Source organism: Anabas testudineus, chromosome 16 (genome assembly GCF_900324465.2).
Source record: "Anabas testudineus chromosome 16, fAnaTes1.2, whole genome shotgun sequence".
NCBI lineage: Eukaryota > Metazoa > Chordata > Actinopteri > Anabantiformes > Anabantidae > Anabas > Anabas testudineus.
Genome location: NC_046625.1, coordinates 9,840,486 through 9,859,880, shown reverse-complemented (window position 1 = coordinate 9,859,880; position 19,395 = coordinate 9,840,486). Strand labels below are relative to the sequence as shown.

Here is a 19,395-nt window from a genome sequence, read left to right as displayed (position 1 = left end):
CGGCCAGCTTCGCTCTGGGAGAGCAGAGAAGGGGGGATGGGAGGAGAGGGGGATGCAAACTGAGAGGGAGTTTGGGACAGAGAGACAAAACAGGAGAAAATCAGAGAAAAGGGACAAAACAAGCTGCAGGCTGTGACAGGAAAACAAACACCTACAATGTCCAAAACAGTCAGGCCCTGTTTCGCATCGGGGGAAACTGCAGTGAAGTCACAGTGGTGATTTTGGTGCAGTGTGCAGGGAAGGGAAGTTATTATTAATGTCTTTCTCTGAAGGACATTTTGTCTGTTTTAATGCACAGGTGCATATTCTTTAAGCTTTACACAGCCTGCATCTGCTCCTCAATCATCAGATTGATGGAAAGTGTCCACACGCAGTCTGAGGCCATTAATAATCTACAGTATGCCCAACAAGCTTGTCTGCACATCAGTTAAGTGTCCCTGTCAGCACACTGAACTGCACACATAGGTATGCTCATGTATGTAGCCAGACACACAGCGGACACACTTAAAGCTGCATCCCATAGCAGCAGCAGCACTGTTACCACAAAAACACAATAAATGAGGAGCGATAACAGGCTGATTAATGATCTCCAAAAAATAATAGACATGGACACAGTATTGGATTTGGTTTTATAATGTCAGCGTTCTCATCCCAATACATACTGGTATTAGTATCAAGTTTGTGATCCTTTATGCACGTTTGTGATAAATGCAATGTGTGTCAAGGCTTTTCGACATTTTTGTGAAGATGATCTGGTCTCATAGGTTTGATATATCACAGAACTAATAGCTGAATCATTTTAGTGACAAATGCTGCTAACCACAAAAAAAAAACCTAAGTTAATCTTTAATTATATTATTTTTAAATGTACAACTATGACTTTTCCATTAAAAACACCTGTTTGCATTCAAACATACATCTCTCTGCAACAGTACTTTGAGAATAATTTAGGTCTCAACTTCTTTCCATGGGATGTTTACAACACCCACATGCTGAAGAGGAAATGGTACATGTACACAGAGTACTGCATCCATCCTACTACGGTGTCCCCCTCTCCCAATGCTGCAGTGTTCTATCTTTCTGAATGGAGATCGATGGGGAGGCACTGCCCAGAATGGCAATGCCATCACTAGCCGTACATTCACCACTAGAGGGAGAGCATGAATTAACGGTCTTCACTGCAGCATCAGGCCGGAGGACGACTAATAACCTTTAATAGGTCTTATGTCAGGCGGCCTGAGTGTCCTGATCTATAGAAGAAGCAGGGTCAGTTTCTGCTGTTCCCCGTGGTGGATGTGGCTTCAGCTTTCTGGGAGAGCTGCTGTTTTATGTGTACCCTCAGGGAACAACAGAGAGGAGCGTGCTGCATCAGTGGCCCTGCTGCTGGGTTTTGTGCAGTGGGGTGCAGCGACGCAGATGGAGATGGGCACTATAGAGCTGACACAGGACATTTTTCCATGTCAGAGATTTGTTGCTTTCATGTAACAGTTTTACAGATATTCCCTGCTGTACAGGTCCCAGGTGGAGACAGCCTTTATGGCATCTATTGAAATATAAAGAAACAGACATGGCATGTGTAAGTGCTGCTCCAGCTACAGGACGATGATGCGTCTAACAAATGTGTAATTATGTAAATTTGCCTGCTATGAAGTGAAGTTTATTTGCACCACTTAAAATAAATCAGACTGTCAGACTTTAAAGGTGAAATTTATCAAAATGAGAAAAATATTTTGGACATCCGCTTATTAGATGTTGATCAATGTGTTTTTTTTTTTTATAAAACCTGAAATGATCGTGATCATTTACTCTTTTCAATTGTATTAAATATAGAATACGCATTTGGAAAACATTAAAATCATCCAAACCAACGAGCCTGTGGTCTGCAAGGATTTGACTGGGTTACAATTCTAAAAAAAGCATTTTGGAGAAGAAAAAATTATGACGAGTTTGCTGCATCACAGTATTGCTCATAGTATGATGCAGTGTGAGAAGCAGTATATACATGTCATATTACATAAAAACAATAATCTGCTTACCAGTGAAATGGCTCCATCGCTTGGACATTACCATTAACTACAAAGCTTGATAAATGACGCCATCGACTGAAGCAACCAGTCGATGCTCTAGAGTAGACAGAATAAAACTCTGCTGCTGTGTTGTAGGTGGATTCAGATGTAGAACAAGTACAAAGAGGAACAAACTCATGTAAATTCAGTTTTTAATCAACATTTGAAAACAAACTGGACAAATGAAAGACTTTCTGCTTTATAAACTAGATGTGGCTTTTTAGGTTTTAAATCATTTAAGAAATCACATTTTATCCAGAGAGAGAAAAGAAATTAAAATGAAACAGTGACACTGAAAAAGATTTTTTTACCAAAAGTAAGGAGTAACATCTCAAAATTGTTATCACTGACACAAACTCTCTTCAGCGCTGTCTTGAGCAAACCAGGGTATCAAATGAAAGCATAGTCAAAAGCCCGTACAGTGTGAACACATGGTCCTCAGAGAAACAACAGCAGAAGATGAGGGAGATGGGAGAAAAGCAGATCTTGTTTACGTACACGACAGTTTCTCACATCCAAACCGCCTCTTAGATTTAGTGAAAATCTGCCAAAAGACTACACAGCAAAAATATAACAGGAAGGCTGAAAAGTAAACGGTGAATAATAGTTTTTCCATTAGATTTAGTTGGGTTTAGACTTGGATTTATTTATCGATCTCTACAGAGTGAAAATGTTGGGGAAAAAAGCCACTGCAGGTTAGGTTTACTTTTAATTTCCTTGCCTAAAAACATGTTGTTTTAAATAAATCAGGCTGGAAATTGACACAAAAGAGAAAAGTTGTGCGATTTTGGTTTCACTCTGTAGTACCACATGACTTGTGGGTATTTCCCGTGTTTTTTGGTCTAATCAAAGAGGTGAGATGTTGCATACAAGGCTAAGGCAGGAGACACTGACATTTATGAACGGACTCATCACAAATAGCGAGGCAAGCTATTTTTTCCCTAGTGAATTGACATGAATTTATATTAAGGCCTTTTGGTAAGGATAAGATAAATACCCATTAAATACCAGTTTGCCAGTTTGCCTCTCCCAGTTTCTTTATTTATTTCCTCTTTTAAATCAGGATTGAACTGAGACAAAACAATCTCATCTGATAAAAGCACAAATGGACATGAAAGAAATAATAATTGAAACATGTCTTTTCTGCGGCCTGAATACAAGGTGATATTACAGCTCAAGTCAGTGAAGCTACACACAGTATCGAAACAATTACAGCTGATACTCAAGAGTCCAGTTAAACAGACTCTTAACAATCGTCCTGAGGGGGGCAGTAGACTGATGAAAATGAAGGAACGTGAGGAAATTATTCAAAGGAAAAAAAAGAGTCTCTTCTCACTTTTCTAGTAATAAAGACAAAACTGAAGTGGATGTTACAGCTACCATAGATCTACATCAGATGGTCAAAAAAACATTGCCCTCATGTTCCTCTCCATCTCCCCCACATCTCTCTCACAATGAATCACACCTGTTTTCTCAATCACAACAGTCCAGTTAGTTCCCTGCTGCAGCTCCTTCCTAATGTACTTAAAACAGCCTACCTCCATTTAAATACAAACCTTGCAGTGTGGCACCCCCCTCCCACCCAAAATGACATCCCTGTCTCACAGAGTATAAAAATTGTTGACCCCGCCCTGGACCTATTATTACACACATTTCTCAAAAAGCTTTGACTCCCACAACCAGCCAGCTACACCCTCACCATCCAAACCCAGCCCCCTCTGTTATGGACTGAATTTACACCTACCCCACACTCCTCACTTCCAATTGCAAATAAATGTTTTTTTCGTTTACAGCTGGACCTTTCACATAGATCTCATGATATTGTGGATATCGCCAAATCTGTTTTTGTTTAATACTCTCAGATCTACATGAAATGTTAATTTCAATTTTAATTAATTGCTTAATCAGGGGGCTGATTTGGAAATGGGCCGTTCATGCTTCCTCCCCGTCTACCCTCCCACCCACATCCCCTCTTCTTTATCCCCCTCGTCTACCAGAAGTCTCGGCGGTGATAAGCATCTGGATCGCAGTATTTGGTCACCACCACCCTGTTGGCAAACTTCCTTCCTGTCAGCCCTTGCATGGCCTTCTGGGAGTCAAAAACTGATGTGAACTCCACAAAGATCTGCAGGAAAACAGAAAAACAAGTTGGATGACCTCCTGACATGTGACAGGTTAACTTTGGATGACAGAATGGGCTAGAAGCAGCTCCTACCTTGCCAGTCCCGGGCACCTCCAGACCGTCCACAGGTCGGGGTATCTCAATGCTCTTGACTTGGCCGTACTTGCTGCACTCGTCCCTGACATCCTCCACAATCTCCTCGTATTCTTCATCATCCAGCAGCTCCTCAGGTGCCACCATGTTCATCAGACACAGCACCTCAGTGGGAAGACCTCCCATCTGAGTAACCGAGCTGTTCAGACCTGGCACCTGCAGTGTCACGGGGGTCTGATTTATACTTGTCTGGAAGGACAAAAAAGGTCACAACAGTTTCAATTATTTTGCGTTGTTTCTGCATTATGACTCCACATCTACAATGCCTCTGAGTGTAGATGTTATTTAGAAAAATAAGTAGTACTATATTTGCCATTGATGTAGACTGTTGTCACTTTTAAAGAACTCCTACATATATAATAAATAAATACGTATACATATATAAGATGTAAGGGTTTTTAGTTTGAGATGAGATAGTTTTAAAATGATTTTCCATGGAGGTACCAATAGGAGGAAAAACAATCATGCTTCCTGCTGCTTTGATTTCTGGGAGCAATTTCCTGTTTACTGAAATCATGTATGAATCTGAAAATACATGCAGAGGCATTAGCTTTAAAATACAATTCACCTCTTCACATTTGAGTATCCACTATGATATCTGCAAAGTAAATTTCGTCAGGCAAATCTGTGAAAATAAGACCCAGACTGTGTACAGACATCTGCATGCAGCCAGTGCAAATGGCAGACAAGTAAACTACTATGTGTTGAACTGTCTGTGTACACATCCCCAATTGTCCCATTTCACAATAAAGTCAGGGAGTAAACAGTGTTGCACTGCAGGATTGACAGGCAGTCAGAAGCCAGCTGTTGTCATTTGTAGAAAAAATAAATAAATAAATAAATAAAAATAGTGTGTTCTTTTATGTCAGTCAAATTCAAGGAAGACTTAATTTGTATCAGCTGCACACCAACAGTAAGAAATGAGCTGACTGGAACCACCTCATAAAAAAAAGTCTGAATGGACACTGACTTGTGAACTTAATTTAAAATGGAGAGAAAACATATACTGTTTGAATGGTTGATTGCTTTAGGAAATGCCAACGCTACAGGTCTTATTGTGATTTTGTGCATATACACATTCAGACTCAAGCAACATCTTTTCGCAGGTGTCTCACAAAATACATCTTGATCTCTTTATGATTTCTCAATAAAGTTTATACGCCTAACTACTTTGGTGTTTAACGTGTGTTTAGTTGATGGCTTTGTTAATTATGCTGTGAGTAACCATGCACTATAATGGCTGAATTGTTCTCATTGCTGTCAACACCTGATCCTTTCGTCCACACAAATGTACACTTTGCATAGACAATTTACATGTACGTTTCTTGACAGTGAAGGAAAGAAGTGAAACACTACAATAGATCTAATGAGCAGTTTTGTTATACATTTTAGCAACTCTAAAAGAGCATCCAGACTCCCACCACCATGCTGTCATCTGTCCAGCTCCTGGACACTCACCAGAGTGGCGTTCTTGGATCCCACACTGGCTCTCTGCACCAGAAGCTTTTTGTCTCCCAGTTGCATGCCATTCAGCCCAGCAATAGCCTGAAATGATATTGAAGTTTAGGAAAACACACTTTCAAAAATGCATACACAACTGTCAAAGATAAAAATCATAGTATTTGACCCGTGTCAAATATTCGTCTGACCAGCAATAAAGACAATAATGTCATAAATGTCCTGTAAATCTCTTTCTGTTGCACTAGTTACCTGATCATTAAGGTTTACATCAACATATTCACAGAAGGCATATCCTTTAGATAAGCCTGTAGCACTGTCCTTCACCAGGTTGAAGGCCTTCAGGGGACCAAATGACGTCAACAGTTCCTTCACCTAATACACAGGAGACAAAGAGTCACTGAAAGCTCAAAGAGGGAAACATGTATAGATCTAGATGTAGATGTAGTGTAACAGCCATTATATTAGCAGCATGTAGGTGATCAATACAAGACTCCATGAAAATCTGGTGAAAACATCTATCATTATTAATTGGTTTGATTACAGTTGTGTGGGACATGTGTTGTTTTAAAGAAAACCTCACTTGATCATCATTCAGGTAGTTGGGCAAGCCACCAATGAAGAGTTTGTGAGCTGAATCAGGTACCACTGTGGACACCACACCTATACAGGACACAGTTTAACAGAGTGAAATATAAACAGAAAAAAAGGTGGTGCCCTTGTGTATAGAATTAATTGCTTTTGAATTATGTTGTAAGTACATAAGTACAATAAAAACCATTAATCGTCTGTGTACCAGGCACATAGACACTGGGGTTTTCACTCATGCCCGGCAGAGGCTGGTAATCATGGGGACGGCGAATCTTGAGACTTTGGCCCTGAAAGATGATGCCATCAAAAGCCATGGCCTGTGTTGTTTCGTCCACTGAACGAAACTACAAAGAAACAACAGTAATGATGATTAGGTGTAAAGCACTTCTTTAAACAATGTTTCACAAGAGAAAAGAAATAAATTATGCTCACCTCAAGGAAGGCAAAATTCTTATCCTGGTTTATCTGTACTGCAAGAACAGGGTTTCCAGGGGCCTGAGTAAGACCACCCAAACGCATCTGGGCATTGAAGAAGTCCATCATAGACTCCTACACGGAAGAGAGGGAGAAGATAAAGTAACTTAAATTAACTAATGGTGACATTTAATAAAATATATTAAAAAAAATAAATAGGAAGGTCAGTCCTGTTTCTCACCTCTGTGATACCAAAGGGGATGTTGCCCACATAAAGTCGACGAGCCTGTCGAGTCATCTGGCTGCCCACTACAGGTACAGGAGTGGGGGTAACCGCCAGGCCATCGGGAGTCATAGTCGGCAGGAGGGCTGTAGCTGGGATCTGCCCTGCAGCTAAAAAGCGAAGACACAGACAATTACTATCAAACATTTAACTAAATACAGTATCTGGTGGATAATGCTAATGTGCTGCGGTGGGGTGACTTGGACTACTGTATTACAAGAAGGATGTTCTACTTTAAAAGTAAGTAAGTAAGTACAAATATGACAACTAAGATGGATACCTTGCATGGCTTTGTATTGCATGGGAGTGATGTGCTCAAAACCAGGCGGAGGGACATCCCAGTACTTCTTCACCTTCTTCTTCTTCTCACGGTGTGGAGAACGGCTGTTGGAGGAAATGAAACCAGGTGACATTATACACAACAATTAAGACGTAAGATATTTCTTATTGGCTTAGCAGTAAACTACTACAGTACATCTCATGATGGAAAATGTCCTCAGGAATGTACACTTGAGGACATTTACACACACGTTTAAAAATATTGTAAAACATACGCAACGGAAGCAAAAAGGTAAAAAAGCCTAAACAAAAAGTCAATTATTTTATTTATTTTTATATATATATATATATATATATATATATATATATATATATATATAAATTATTATTATTATTATTATTTTTTTTTTTTTTTAAATTGCAGTTGTTGCCATAGTGCAAAAACCAGTTTGCTGTATTACCTTCCAGCATTGTCCTGGGGGAAGTTGGCTGGTGAGCTGAAATGACATTGGAAAGGTTTCACATTTCTTTCAAATCAATTACGACATTCACCAACATTTCTACGTCATAAATAAGTTAGATTTCTAGAAACAGGACTCAATCAGTGTACATCTTAAGAAGAAATATCTTTGAGGTCAGATTACAAACAGACAGATTCAGAGGGTCTCTGGTGACATGCAATATTATTTTTGAACTAAAGATTTAATGAAAGGAAAAAACAGCACTAGCAAAAAGGAGGGGTCATAATTAACATCTTCTTGAAGGGGTCACAATAAAGCTAATTTTAGCCTGTTAGAAGGCACGTCAAAAACACATTGGCACTGCCTTTAAAATAAAAAGCTTCTGGTAAATGGTCTCAAAAATAACACATAATGAAAACATCACAGCTTCAGCTTCAGCCTCATGCAATGAGTCTGCAATGGTGCTGTAATTTTATTACCTCTTTAAACCAATTCAAATTGTTGAAAATCTGTATTTTAAAAGATGTAATCCATAAATTTGACAATCAATGGACAATTTATCTAAAAGCATATTTTTCAAAACACCATGCACAATTTAAATAATATCCAAAAAGATTTACAGTATTCTGTGTCGGACATCAAACACAGAGAATTTGTCACCTTGTTAGGCAGTTACCACCAGTGTTAGCTTTGTTCTTGTATCTGTATGAACATTTCACACAGCTACAGACCTAAATTCTATCAAATATTGCAGCTCAGGCTCATCCATACTTTCACACACAGTTGGTTGTATTACAAAAGAAAAGATCTTCCTCTGTAGAACTACAAACTTACCAATTGTTCAGAGGTGTTACAGAGTGATGCCTTTTACCTCATACACATTATTTGGCTATGAGGAGAGGTGATGTATTGAAATCAGATAACAGCATGTTTTATTTGGTTTAATTTGCTGGTCATCTGTTGAAAGTGCAGAGTTAATGTTGCTGATCTGAACTGCTGTTGGGCTTTTTAACCAGCGACAGTGACGATTACTGCTAAAAAATCCACAAACCATGAACCTGCTTTGTGGATTCTTTTTTATATACACAACCCAGATAATCTGTCACGTTCAAACACAAGAAATATGACTCTCACACTGTAACTCAAATCTGTAAACTTAAAGAGCCACAAGAAACCTGACTTTGCATTAATATGACTAGGGTGAATGTTGCTACTTAAATGTGAAAATACATCCTTTCATTTGCTAAGACAGATTAAGGTGGCTAAATATACCCACCCATGTAAACTTTATGTGTGGGGAATGTAATGGATATTGGATGTAAAACTTCAGAAACCCATTCAACAAATGGAGGCAAAAATACTAATAATGTCATTGGCAGCTGTAACAAAAGACTTGAGGACTATTTTTAAGTCTATAAAAATAGAATATAAAAATAGTATTATTTATTACATTATTATTAAAAGAATATTGAACCGTAAATTTATTTTGGAAAATTTGAAGCACTACATTTGCCTAACTAGCACATCTAAAGTCAGCCTCAGTGTAACACAGATCAGCAGCTACACTCACACTCACGATTGTTTCAACTACATGCAGGGACATTTTAAGCACTGCAAATTTGCTCAGTTGCCCAGAATGAAAGGGTATTGAAAAGGATGAAAAGGATTGGATGGAGAGTTTTCTTTTTTATTATTTTTTTTAATTAGTGCTAATGGATTTGCAATGTAATTTTCTGCACTTGCCTGAATGTGACATTTGCAGTACAGTAGGCAAATGATTAGATGCCAAGACCATGTTGATGGTGAAGAGAAGACATGCTGGTCAGGCACAGCACCAGCTTTGGGTGTTTTCTCTACACCCGCCACATGTACAGTATGCATTTGCTCTCAGAGCAGAGAAAGTTAAAAAAAAAAAAAAAAAAAAAAAGAGCATGCATGCAGAGGGAGCAGGGTTATAAAAATATATATTAACAAAACTATTTTAGAAGTGTCTAATACTTGAGTCAAACACATTTTTACACAGTGGTAATTAACATGCAATGAAAAGTGAGTAGGGAGGGTTATATGAGAGTGTGACAGGAGTCTTCATTGTTTGTTGGGCCATGAGAAGATGTTTAAAGGTACCAACCTGCGTCTATGCCTGCGCTCCTTGCTGTCCCCACGGCGATCCCTGCTGCGTCTATCCCTGTCTCTGCTCCTCCTTTTCCTCTCTCTGCTACGGCTGCGGGAAGAGGACCGGCGGTGGTGGCGATTCTCTTTGTCCCTTTCAGCTGCAGAGATAGTATCAACTGACATTACAAAAATGTATATACATAGTTTTATATACTGTAGATATGACATATCCTATTAAAAGGAAACAATAAAAAACATTCTTAATATCACTGAAAATACTAACAAACTGTTCTTCTCCCCTCAGAGCTGCAGATAAAATAGGAGAAAGTGGAATATGCCAGAACAAGAATACAGCTTTTACAACAGTGTGCTGCTGAACAGTTACTCAATACTATACTATACTATACTATATATCCATACTGTCTAGAACAGAAAACTTGGCTAAAGTTATGTAATTTAAGCTTCTGGTTTAAAATGTTGCATATAATTTGGTCAGCTCATAGATTACCGTTGTTCATTGCTATGATAAAATGCATTGCATGTAAATGTAAAGCTAAGGTTAAAAAGAGTGTAAAATATGACAAAAACGGTAGCTATGGTCAGTGGTGTTAGCGGCTGGGTGGGTGAAAAGCTGGAGGAAACGGAGGTACTGAACTCAACAGCTGCACAGAATGAATGCTAACTGGGCCAGCTAGCTGCCACGGGCATAAACATTAGCATAATACACATTGCCCCTCACTTAAAGAGATATTGCGTTTAACCTTCATATATAATTGTGCCAGATGATGCGGGCACGACAACAAACCCGTTACATTGAATCTCAAACGGGCTAAAGACTATGGGCTAACAAGCTTACAATACTCCAGTAAATAGACACATCCATGGTTGGATACATGATGGCGGCGATTCAAGTCACCATCACTAACGTGTTCGATACAACTGATACACAACTGTTTCAATTACCTTGTTTGTTTTCAGACAGCTGTCTTTCGAATTCGTCGTAGTCCGACATCTCTGTGAGTTAAAGCCTGCTACGCTTTCAGCGACTGCGTTGTTCAGTTGGCGGTGGCTAGCTTAAGCTAGCAACAAAGTGAACAACACTTTTAAAAACAAGTGCCTCGCTAATTTAGCTCGAGTAACTTAGCTTCAATTTGCAGCCTATTTTACAACAAAATTACGAAAAACCGCCAATAAGCACATGCATTAGCGGCGTAATATTTATTTACAACGTAACAGACATAATCATTGAGAAAAAGCGTGTACGCGTGGGTTAGCCTGCTAATGTTAGCTAACTAGCTTGTAGCAAAGTCCAGAAGAATGGGCTCCCGACACTAGCGTGGAAGCTAGCTAGCTAGCGAGTGCGAAAGCCGAATGAATGGGTCCCTTTTCCAAGCCAAATCCAAATCCCAATGTCCCAGGGTCACTAGCGAACTGTTGACTGACTTTATAAGTCAAACGTATACGCTTCCAAATGTTTCAAGGATGTCGAAAACAATAAAGATTTCGGTATGCCCGCTTTTTTGCTTCGTCTCCCAGGTACCCCGTGACACCGGAAGTTGATGAATGACACGTTTCCGGTGAGTGAAAAAGGAGCTTGATGGCAGTTTTAAATGCAGTAGAAGAAATCTGATGATATGATTTATAAAGGCTAATAATCTAATGATCTCCATTATACAGTACATCTTTATTTCATATGCTACCCAGGAAACCAGCCAGTAGGTACTGTGGACATTTTAATGAAGTGATTGATTAATCAAAAACCAAATGACTTAAAATTAGTTTGTACCAGGTTTTCATGTGACATGTATATTTTATTATTTTCTATTTTTCTATAGTAGTAAACTCATGATTTTCACTGTTGCTGACTGTCCAAAAACTTTAAAATTAAATAATAATGAGCATTTCACCATGACTTTTTGACATTTTACTTTATAAAACATGAATTTCTTATTAAATAAAATAACCATCCAACATAAAGATGATGAAAATAATTACTGGCTCAGGCCCTACTATTGTCAATAGTGAAAAAACTGGGCTACCACTGTACGACCAGGCTTCAAGATGGTAATGATTAAGGAGGACTTAAATAGTTAATTGTGTATTGCAGTGGTGCTAATGTAATAAAATTAAATTGCTCCAAGTGATTAGGAGCCTGGAGTTTTTGGGGTCCCTGAGCAGTTGCACACCTAACCTTTGGCATATTTTATCATGAACCGCTTACCATAAAATTAACAAAAAATATTTTCTTCATTACAGTATGTCACAAATATCATATTTACTTTTTTTTGCCAAAGCATAGAATTCCGGTTACACTGTTTTAACTACATACAAGGGAAATTAGGTGCATTTCTAACCACAAACAAATTTCCTGCACAATATGGAGAATTAGTCTAGTTTCTGATACTTATTTGTTCAGGTATTTGTTATGATGAACAGAAAAAAACATTATTTCAAGATGATTTGTAAGAAATCAAACATTTTAATAACATTTCTGTCTTAACAGTACCATTTGTGCATTTTGTTTCAGTGAGTATAAGTGTTGGATTTGACAAAGTAATAAATCTAACGATAGCACATGTCGTGATGACGTTTGTTGTCTTACTATACATTTGGTGAATATTTCAAGGTAAGATACACATTTCAGTCAATATACATAAATATGAGACATAAAAATGAGAAAAAACTGCCTACTGTTTCTATAAAACACTGCACCCTGGTTGGTTGTGCAAAGTCTGCTTAGGAGCTGCACTTCACCTTACACTGTTTTCTTTTTAGCCATGCCAACAACACACAGTGAAAATGGTATGAGTTCCTACTGTATTTAATTGTAGGAAAACAGATTCTGAGATATGAAACTGCCAAGTATCAGTCCATTCCACTATATTTTAACCTTTTAGATCTGTTTGAAGTTAAGGAATCGTATCACTGTACCAGTATAAAAATCACACATTATGATACATTATAATCACTTCTGGTCCTTTAAAAATTATGAAGATTTGAACTATAAACCATCTACAACCGCTCTTTTCACATGCATTAACAGGAAACAGTAACAGTAGTTTTTGCTGATGCTATGACTCTGTAAAATTGATTGTGATTAATGTCCACAGTTTTTCACAAGAAACCAAGACTTACACATTGTTACAAATATCAATTATAGTAATAGTTAATGTAAATGCTCTGTACCATGTTACAAAAGGTATTATTATCACAAAAGCATTACAAGAGTTTCAAATTCAGAAGCATTAGAAGTGACATTTAGTGTGTTTTAGTGCACATAAATTGCAAAATGGTTGGTGCAACCCTTAGTGGCAAAACAGAGTAATGCAGCAGTACTCTTGTTAAAATTGGGCCCGCAACCACCAGGTGACCTTATTATTATTATGTAGCAAACACATACAATATTACCCACCTTTATGTGTCTTTAAATTATTTTTTAAAAAAGGTGGCTTTTGTTGCCAAAAGTATTGCACTTCTACTATCACTAGAACTACAGTGTATTCTCTAAATGACAGTCTAGTCATAGACTAGATAGTCTAAATGACTAACCAGTTTATGATCACACTTTCTTTCTCTTTCAGAGCTCTCAGAAAAGGAAAGAAAGTTATTTTTCAGGTTCTAATTCACTGGGTGTTCAGAGAGTTAAAGTGGCCCAAAACAGCTGCAAGAAAAGCAAAAAACTGCATAAGGCAAGTGAAAACAGTTGACAATATTACACCAATCCCAAAAATAGTAAAACAAAGACACACTGAACAATACAAATATAATTAAATGGCAGCCATTTCTTAAAAATATGGCATAATTCTACAAAATATATAGAGTGCAGCATAATTTTAATTTAGACACTGTGATTGTAAGCTACCATATTATTAAGATTGATTCACAATTGCACTAAAATAAATAGATACAGATTGCTATGCTTATCGTTCTATTGTTTAGGCTGCCAGGAACTAGACAATCAGTTAATGAAGTCCTGACCTCAAGCTTATGCAAATGTGCAGAAAAGGACTGTGTCTCTCTGCAAGACTGAAATATCAATCAGCTAAGTTGGTTAAACTAATTTAAGCACTGTGGAAAGGCAATTTTCTATAAGGTGAATAGATAAGCCACATTTTTGATCACTAATTCAGGATCACAATGACAAGCTATTTAAGCATAGTTGGCCCCATTCTGGCTGCAGCAGGCACTCCCACAAGCTCAATACTACTGGAATGATGGTGAGGATTTGTCAAAGCAACTGACTCACCTGTACTGTATGCATAATAATACTGAGACACAAAAAGGGATGAGCTGCCCTGCTGCAGACAAACAAAACAGCGTCTGCTTTATTCACCTAACCTTCAACTCCACTTTCCTACAGACACTTCCCAGTCCTCTTTCTTTTCCCCATCAGTGTCTGAACCTATATGAGATGGGCAAAAGCAGGTTGTTCTTTTTCAGTGCCTGCACTCTGCTGAGGGTCTCCTCATCGAGAGCTGTGTAGCAACGCCGGGCATAGTCCAGCAGCTTCTCCTTGGACGGGTCAAACTCTCCCACCTCTGCCACCTTCTCTGGGGCCACAAGTAGCAGCTCGGCAATGGGTGTTGTGGAAGCCACTGTGTTGCGGTCCACACCATGGATTTGGAAGGCTTTGGACATATTTTTCAGGCGCTGGTATGTAAGAAGGATTTTCTTGTAGCGAAATAGCACTCCAGCAGCATCTTTCACTGAGGAATAAGCAACAAACATTTAAATTAGATTAGTTGTGGCACTGACATTTTGAATTATGTTGCAGAAATGTTCTCCTTCTCTTACCTCTCTGCCGCTCTCTAGGAGCTCGGAAGACTCGCCTTCTCTTTAACTGGTGTCTGTTGCTGTTGATAGTATCTGGCATTACATCTTCCCCTGATATCATTTCCTCTTCCTCTAAGAAGCCATCCTGTTCCAAGTACTCATCTGATTCTCCCAGGAGTGACAGGGATTCTGATGAGATAATAGAACATTTTCTCAGCAAAACCTCTTAGAAACAAGCCACAGGCAACATTTGTCAAATTTATTTTCCATTCTAAGTGTCAAAACGATTTTATTAGGTGAGTTATGCATAATTTTATGCCATCTGATTTATATTACCTGGACCTACGTTGCTATGTCCACTCATTTCATTTATGGATGACCTTGGAGCACTGTTACTATTGCCACTGCTGCCACTGGCTGTGGTATTTGAAGTATTATGGGTGTGGCCTTGAAGCAGAGCTTGTGACTGTGTAGAGGTGAACAAAGCATTCATTGAAGCAAGCTGATTGGTTAATGGATTGGAGACGTGGTTTTTGGAAGGCACCATGGTTGGAGGACCAGGCCTTCGGTGGATAAACTGACGTGAGGAGAAGTGCTGTGAGTCTGTCTTCTGTTGCTCTGTAAGAGGAAGGCAGAATTATACATGAGAATATGGGATCTAGAATGAAATATGTAGGCATCATAAACAATGAACAGGTTTCACTCAAGCACAATTATATCTGACCACAAGGGAGAAACTTAACTGAACATAACATGTGCAATTATTTGTTTTTACCAGCAGGACGATCTTCTTCTCTTCTTGCCCTCCAGTTAAATCTTCTAGATTCATAACCTACAGACGGACACCATACCAAGAGGTAAGAATGTGACTACAATCCTTAGGAACAAGGTCTGTTTCTAATCATCTCATACACCTTGTTGGCGATTATGTCTCACATCTATCCTCACCATTACTGTACTGGCTCTGACTCTGATCCTGTCCTTGGCTCTTTGTGGAGGAGATGAAGCGATCCAGCTGGCAACGGAGGAAGTCCCTCTCCTCTTCTAGGTCTTCAATTCTTTTCTGCAGCCAAGAGTTTTTCTCCAGGGAGATCTGTAGCTGGGTACGCAGGTTGGTGATCACCATGTATGAGTTGTTGACTGGAGATGGACCAGCAGATGGGGACGACTCTAACAAGGAAAAATAGGACAGTTTGGTAAATCACAGATACTATAAATAAACTTTGTGTGAAGGATGAAATTACAGAGCAGAATAGTCCACTTTGATGTAATACTTATGACATTCACCATCAAAATTTGGATCATTCTGGTTGAAAAATCCTTGCTGCTCAAAGTTGCTCTCCTCATAGGGAATGGCAATTTCATAGGTATCTTCATTTTTCGGAGCTGAACAAAAAAATATGCATGGCAATCACATATTATTCCTGACTTAAACACAGAAACATTAAGCTTATTTGCAGATTTTAAGAAAACCTACTTTGCAGGTGGAGTGAGCCTGCGTGGCTCTTGGATGTGGAAGTAGCATCAGTCCTGTTTCCGTCCTCCATCTCATAACACAGAAAAAATGTTTGATGAGTATATGGTTTTACAGAAATGTCAACAATATATGTGATTACCTAACCACAGATATTTTACACTTATGCAACCTAGTGAGACAAATATAGTGTATACATTTTTGTAAAACTGCACAGTTTGCCGTTAAGCGCTCATAACATAAGCTGTCGTACTTTATACAATCAGGCAGACAGCAAAGCAAGGCTAATGTTATTATATGCCTCTCCGATCATGCACATATAAACTGAAGCAGTTACACTGGATGTGTTACTCATAGCGGCCTGGTAATGTGCTCACTATGCTAGCCTCATGTAATGTTAGCCAAAATGTAGCTGCGAATAAAACATTACAATCCTCTTCTTCTGTCCACTCCTGTGTTTAATTCCGTCATTCGGACATAACTACAATGTCTATGCAACAAATATATTCTTCAGAAGCTGGTACATACCACTTTACGTTTGTAATAACTTAATCGTGTACATGTAATAAGACGTTATTACTCTGTCATATCTCCATTTCACGAGTTCATCTGCTAGCTAACAAGCTAACAATAACAATTATCGCCTTTATTTTTTCAATACCCCCTTGACGTCATTTCCGGATGTAATAAAATTAATGACCGTATATTTTAGAAACGTAAGTTATACAGTGGCTGTTTTTGTTTAGCTTTATTTAGTCTTACGGCCGTGTTTAAAGTGGCGAGGTTTTTTAAAAATATATATTTATATAAAAAAATATATAAAAAATATCGTGTGCATTCAGGGACTTTTTGCAGATGTTTGTTAAATAATTATTGTTAAACCGATCCGTCATGAGAAAATGTGCACTAATGGCAAAACATCAGTATTGCACGTCTTATTGTTCAAAAAACTGCCGGACAGGTAGAACAGGTGAGGTGTCAGGTTTCACTGTTGACTGGTGGTTTCTGATGAGCAACCCGGAAAAGTTCAAAACGTCTGATTATCACTGAAAAAAACACGTTTTAATGTTCAACACTCGGCAAGTTAGTAACGCACTGGTAAGTGTTGTGGGATTTATCCTTTTTTCTTTATCTGTAACTTTGCTGCTTTACATATAAGTTGATTGAAAGGTAGGGCAGAGGTGTGGCTCTTGTTTTGACTTTTGCATGTCTAAGAAAACAGAAGAGTTAATGTGTGGGTCTTTTTTTTAAGTTTGTGTGTCTGTTAAGTGTAGAAGAAAGGAGCAAAATAACAGTTGTGATTATCAGGTGCCATGACCCATGTTATAATGAAGTCCCACTGTCTAATATTTCGTTGGAGACTGAATGACACGCATTCACCATGGCATCGTTTCGATGTATAAAGTTAATAACATTTATTTCAGAGTTGCATAAGTTTTTACCAAGATCTTGTGTTAATGTTGGGTGAGTTGGGCCGCTGTGCAAAGCCTTCTCCAGCACATCTGAAAGATTCTTAATGAGGTTAAGGTCTGGACTCTGTGGTGGCCAATCCATATGTAAAATTGATGTGTCCTGCTCCCTGAATCGCTGTTTCACAATTTGAGCCAGATGAATCCTGACATTGTCATCGTGTGCCCATGAATATATATATATATATATATATATATATATATATATATATATATATATATATATATATGTATATATCAGGGAAGACAAAAATCCATTGATGGAATAACCTGGTCATTCAGTATATTCAGGTAGTCAGCTGACCTCATTCTCTTTCTTCAGCAACCCCAGATCATAGCACTGCCCCCAAAGGCTTGTACCATAGGGTAAATAGTAATAAATACTAATCTGGACTCATCAGACCACATGACGTTCTTCCATTGGACAGTTCCTAACTCAGTTTTAGTTGTTTCATCAATTTCTTTCATCAATTGTTTTTTCTTTTCTTTGCTTGATTCATGCCGTATCCTCAGGTTTTTTAGGAAATGAGAGGCAATTCTTAGCATCAGTTAAATAACTTGTTACTAGCTGAAAAATAATAATTCATGCAGTAATTATCCAATGGGAGGCTCTTACCTATTTGCTAAGTTAAATCCAGGTGGTGACTTTTTTGGACAGGCAGTGTATTTCACATGAAGACCTCTAATCTTGTTCATGAGCTTACTTGTCCACATATCATCTTTGTCTCTTTTTCAGTGAAGACATGGCACCAACATATGAAGGTGTGGCGCATTGTAAGCTGGCCCTGGTGTTTGCTGTGCTGATGGACCTGTTTGGTGTGGTATCCCTGCTGATGGGAGTCTTTGCTCCACTGACAATCAAGGGGCAAGACTTTGGAGATTTCCTGGTGTACACAGGAGCCCTGCTGGTGCTGATGTCTATGGCAGGCTGGGTCATGTGGTACAGTGGCAACATTGAGGGTCTGACTTCTAAAAAGGAACTGGGCATTGGTGGTGCTGTGGATCGCCTGGCTCGGAGCCTGAGCCGCAGAATACTGCTCACCAGGACCCACAGCAGCCCAACATAGGAAGTGGAGCCCAGACATACCAAACACTGACTCTTGTTGTAACTTGAAGGGCCTTGACCAAGCTGCCTCAGGCAAAGGAGTGACACTGCTGTTTTGTTATTGTCTGTTATCAGAACCATAATTTGCAGTGTTAGGGAGTAACTGTTTTGATTTAAATAAATTCCAAAATAAAATAAAGTTACTGATAAAAACATGTTACTCAATTACAGTTACTAATCAAAATGTTGGCGCTAACATTTGAATATATTCTTTTTAGTAAAAATCTTATATTTAGTTTAATATTATTTGCCATATTTCAGGACAACACAGATTGGAAATCACTTTTGTTGTGGGAAATTCAACAGTATGTTCCCTATGAAATCAGAAAAGAGCACTAATATTACCGTACAGTGGTGAAAATGCCTCATGTCAAACCTCAGGAAAGTTAGTTTGACTGTGCTGATTACTGTTGTGAGGTTTACACTGTGTGATTTAAATGTATGTGTATTTAAAAGTAATAAGTTGCATTATTTTGATGAATTAAGTTACATTACATTATTTTGTAACATAACTAGTAATCTGTAACCCATTACATCCAGAAAAGCCTTTCCAACACTGATCATATTTACATACGGAAAAATGTGATAGCTTTTATAATTTCTGTTTAATAAACTGTTTGTGTAAATTATTGATT

At 38.4% G+C, this 19,395-nt stretch overlaps 3 protein-coding genes across 6 annotated transcripts; 1 reads left to right on the top strand and 2 right to left on the bottom strand.

Moving 5' to 3' along the window:
* Positions 1-3,077: 3,077 nt before the first annotated feature.
* u2af2a (U2 small nuclear RNA auxiliary factor 2a) lies at positions 3,078-11,501 on the bottom strand. 2 transcript variants are annotated; one of them, XM_026371934.1, is made up of 12 exons: positions 10,903-11,501; positions 9,956-10,097; positions 7,828-7,863; positions 7,368-7,471; positions 7,046-7,197; positions 6,823-6,939; positions 6,578-6,734; positions 6,383-6,462; positions 6,052-6,174; positions 5,800-5,886; positions 4,282-4,530; positions 3,078-4,191 (listed from the first exon to the last, which is right to left on the bottom strand). In XM_026371934.1, the coding sequence occupies exons 1-12, from the start codon at positions 10,949-10,951 to the stop codon at positions 4,057-4,059; spliced, it is 1,431 nt and encodes a 476-aa protein (XP_026227719.1). In that variant the 5' UTR covers positions 10,952-11,501; the 3' UTR covers positions 3,078-4,056. The 2 variants fall into 2 exon arrangements, with proteins under 2 accessions (XP_026227719.1, XP_026227720.1); XM_026371935.1 differs by having other exon boundaries at positions 6,596-6,734.
* Positions 11,502-12,395: 894 nt separating this feature from the next.
* Positions 12,396-18,326, bottom strand: ccdc106a (coiled-coil domain containing 106a). Of its 3 annotated transcripts, none has more exons than XM_026371208.1 (8): positions 18,272-18,326; positions 16,190-16,259; positions 16,000-16,098; positions 15,661-15,882; positions 15,488-15,544; positions 15,049-15,330; positions 14,734-14,901; positions 12,396-14,645 (listed from the first exon to the last, which is right to left on the bottom strand). In XM_026371208.1, exons 2-8 carry the CDS (start codon positions 16,257-16,259, stop codon positions 14,329-14,331), a joined length of 1,215 nt encoding a protein of 404 aa, XP_026226993.1. In that variant the 5' UTR covers positions 18,272-18,326; the 3' UTR covers positions 12,396-14,328. The 3 variants fall into 3 exon arrangements, with proteins under 3 accessions (XP_026226993.1, XP_026226991.1, XP_026226992.1); XM_026371206.1 differs by lacking the exon at positions 18,272-18,326 and adding an exon at positions 16,715-16,860; XM_026371207.1 differs by lacking the exon at positions 18,272-18,326 and adding an exon at positions 16,767-16,830.
* On the top strand, positions 17,145-19,389 carry LOC113169636 (transmembrane protein 238-like). The gene is made up of 2 exons (XM_026371209.1): positions 17,145-17,284; positions 18,392-19,389. The coding sequence occupies exon 2, from the start codon at positions 18,399-18,401 to the stop codon at positions 18,720-18,722; it is 324 nt and encodes a 107-aa protein (XP_026226994.1). The 5' UTR covers positions 17,145-17,284; positions 18,392-18,398; the 3' UTR covers positions 18,723-19,389.
* The last annotated feature ends 6 nt before the right edge of the window (positions 19,390-19,395 follow it).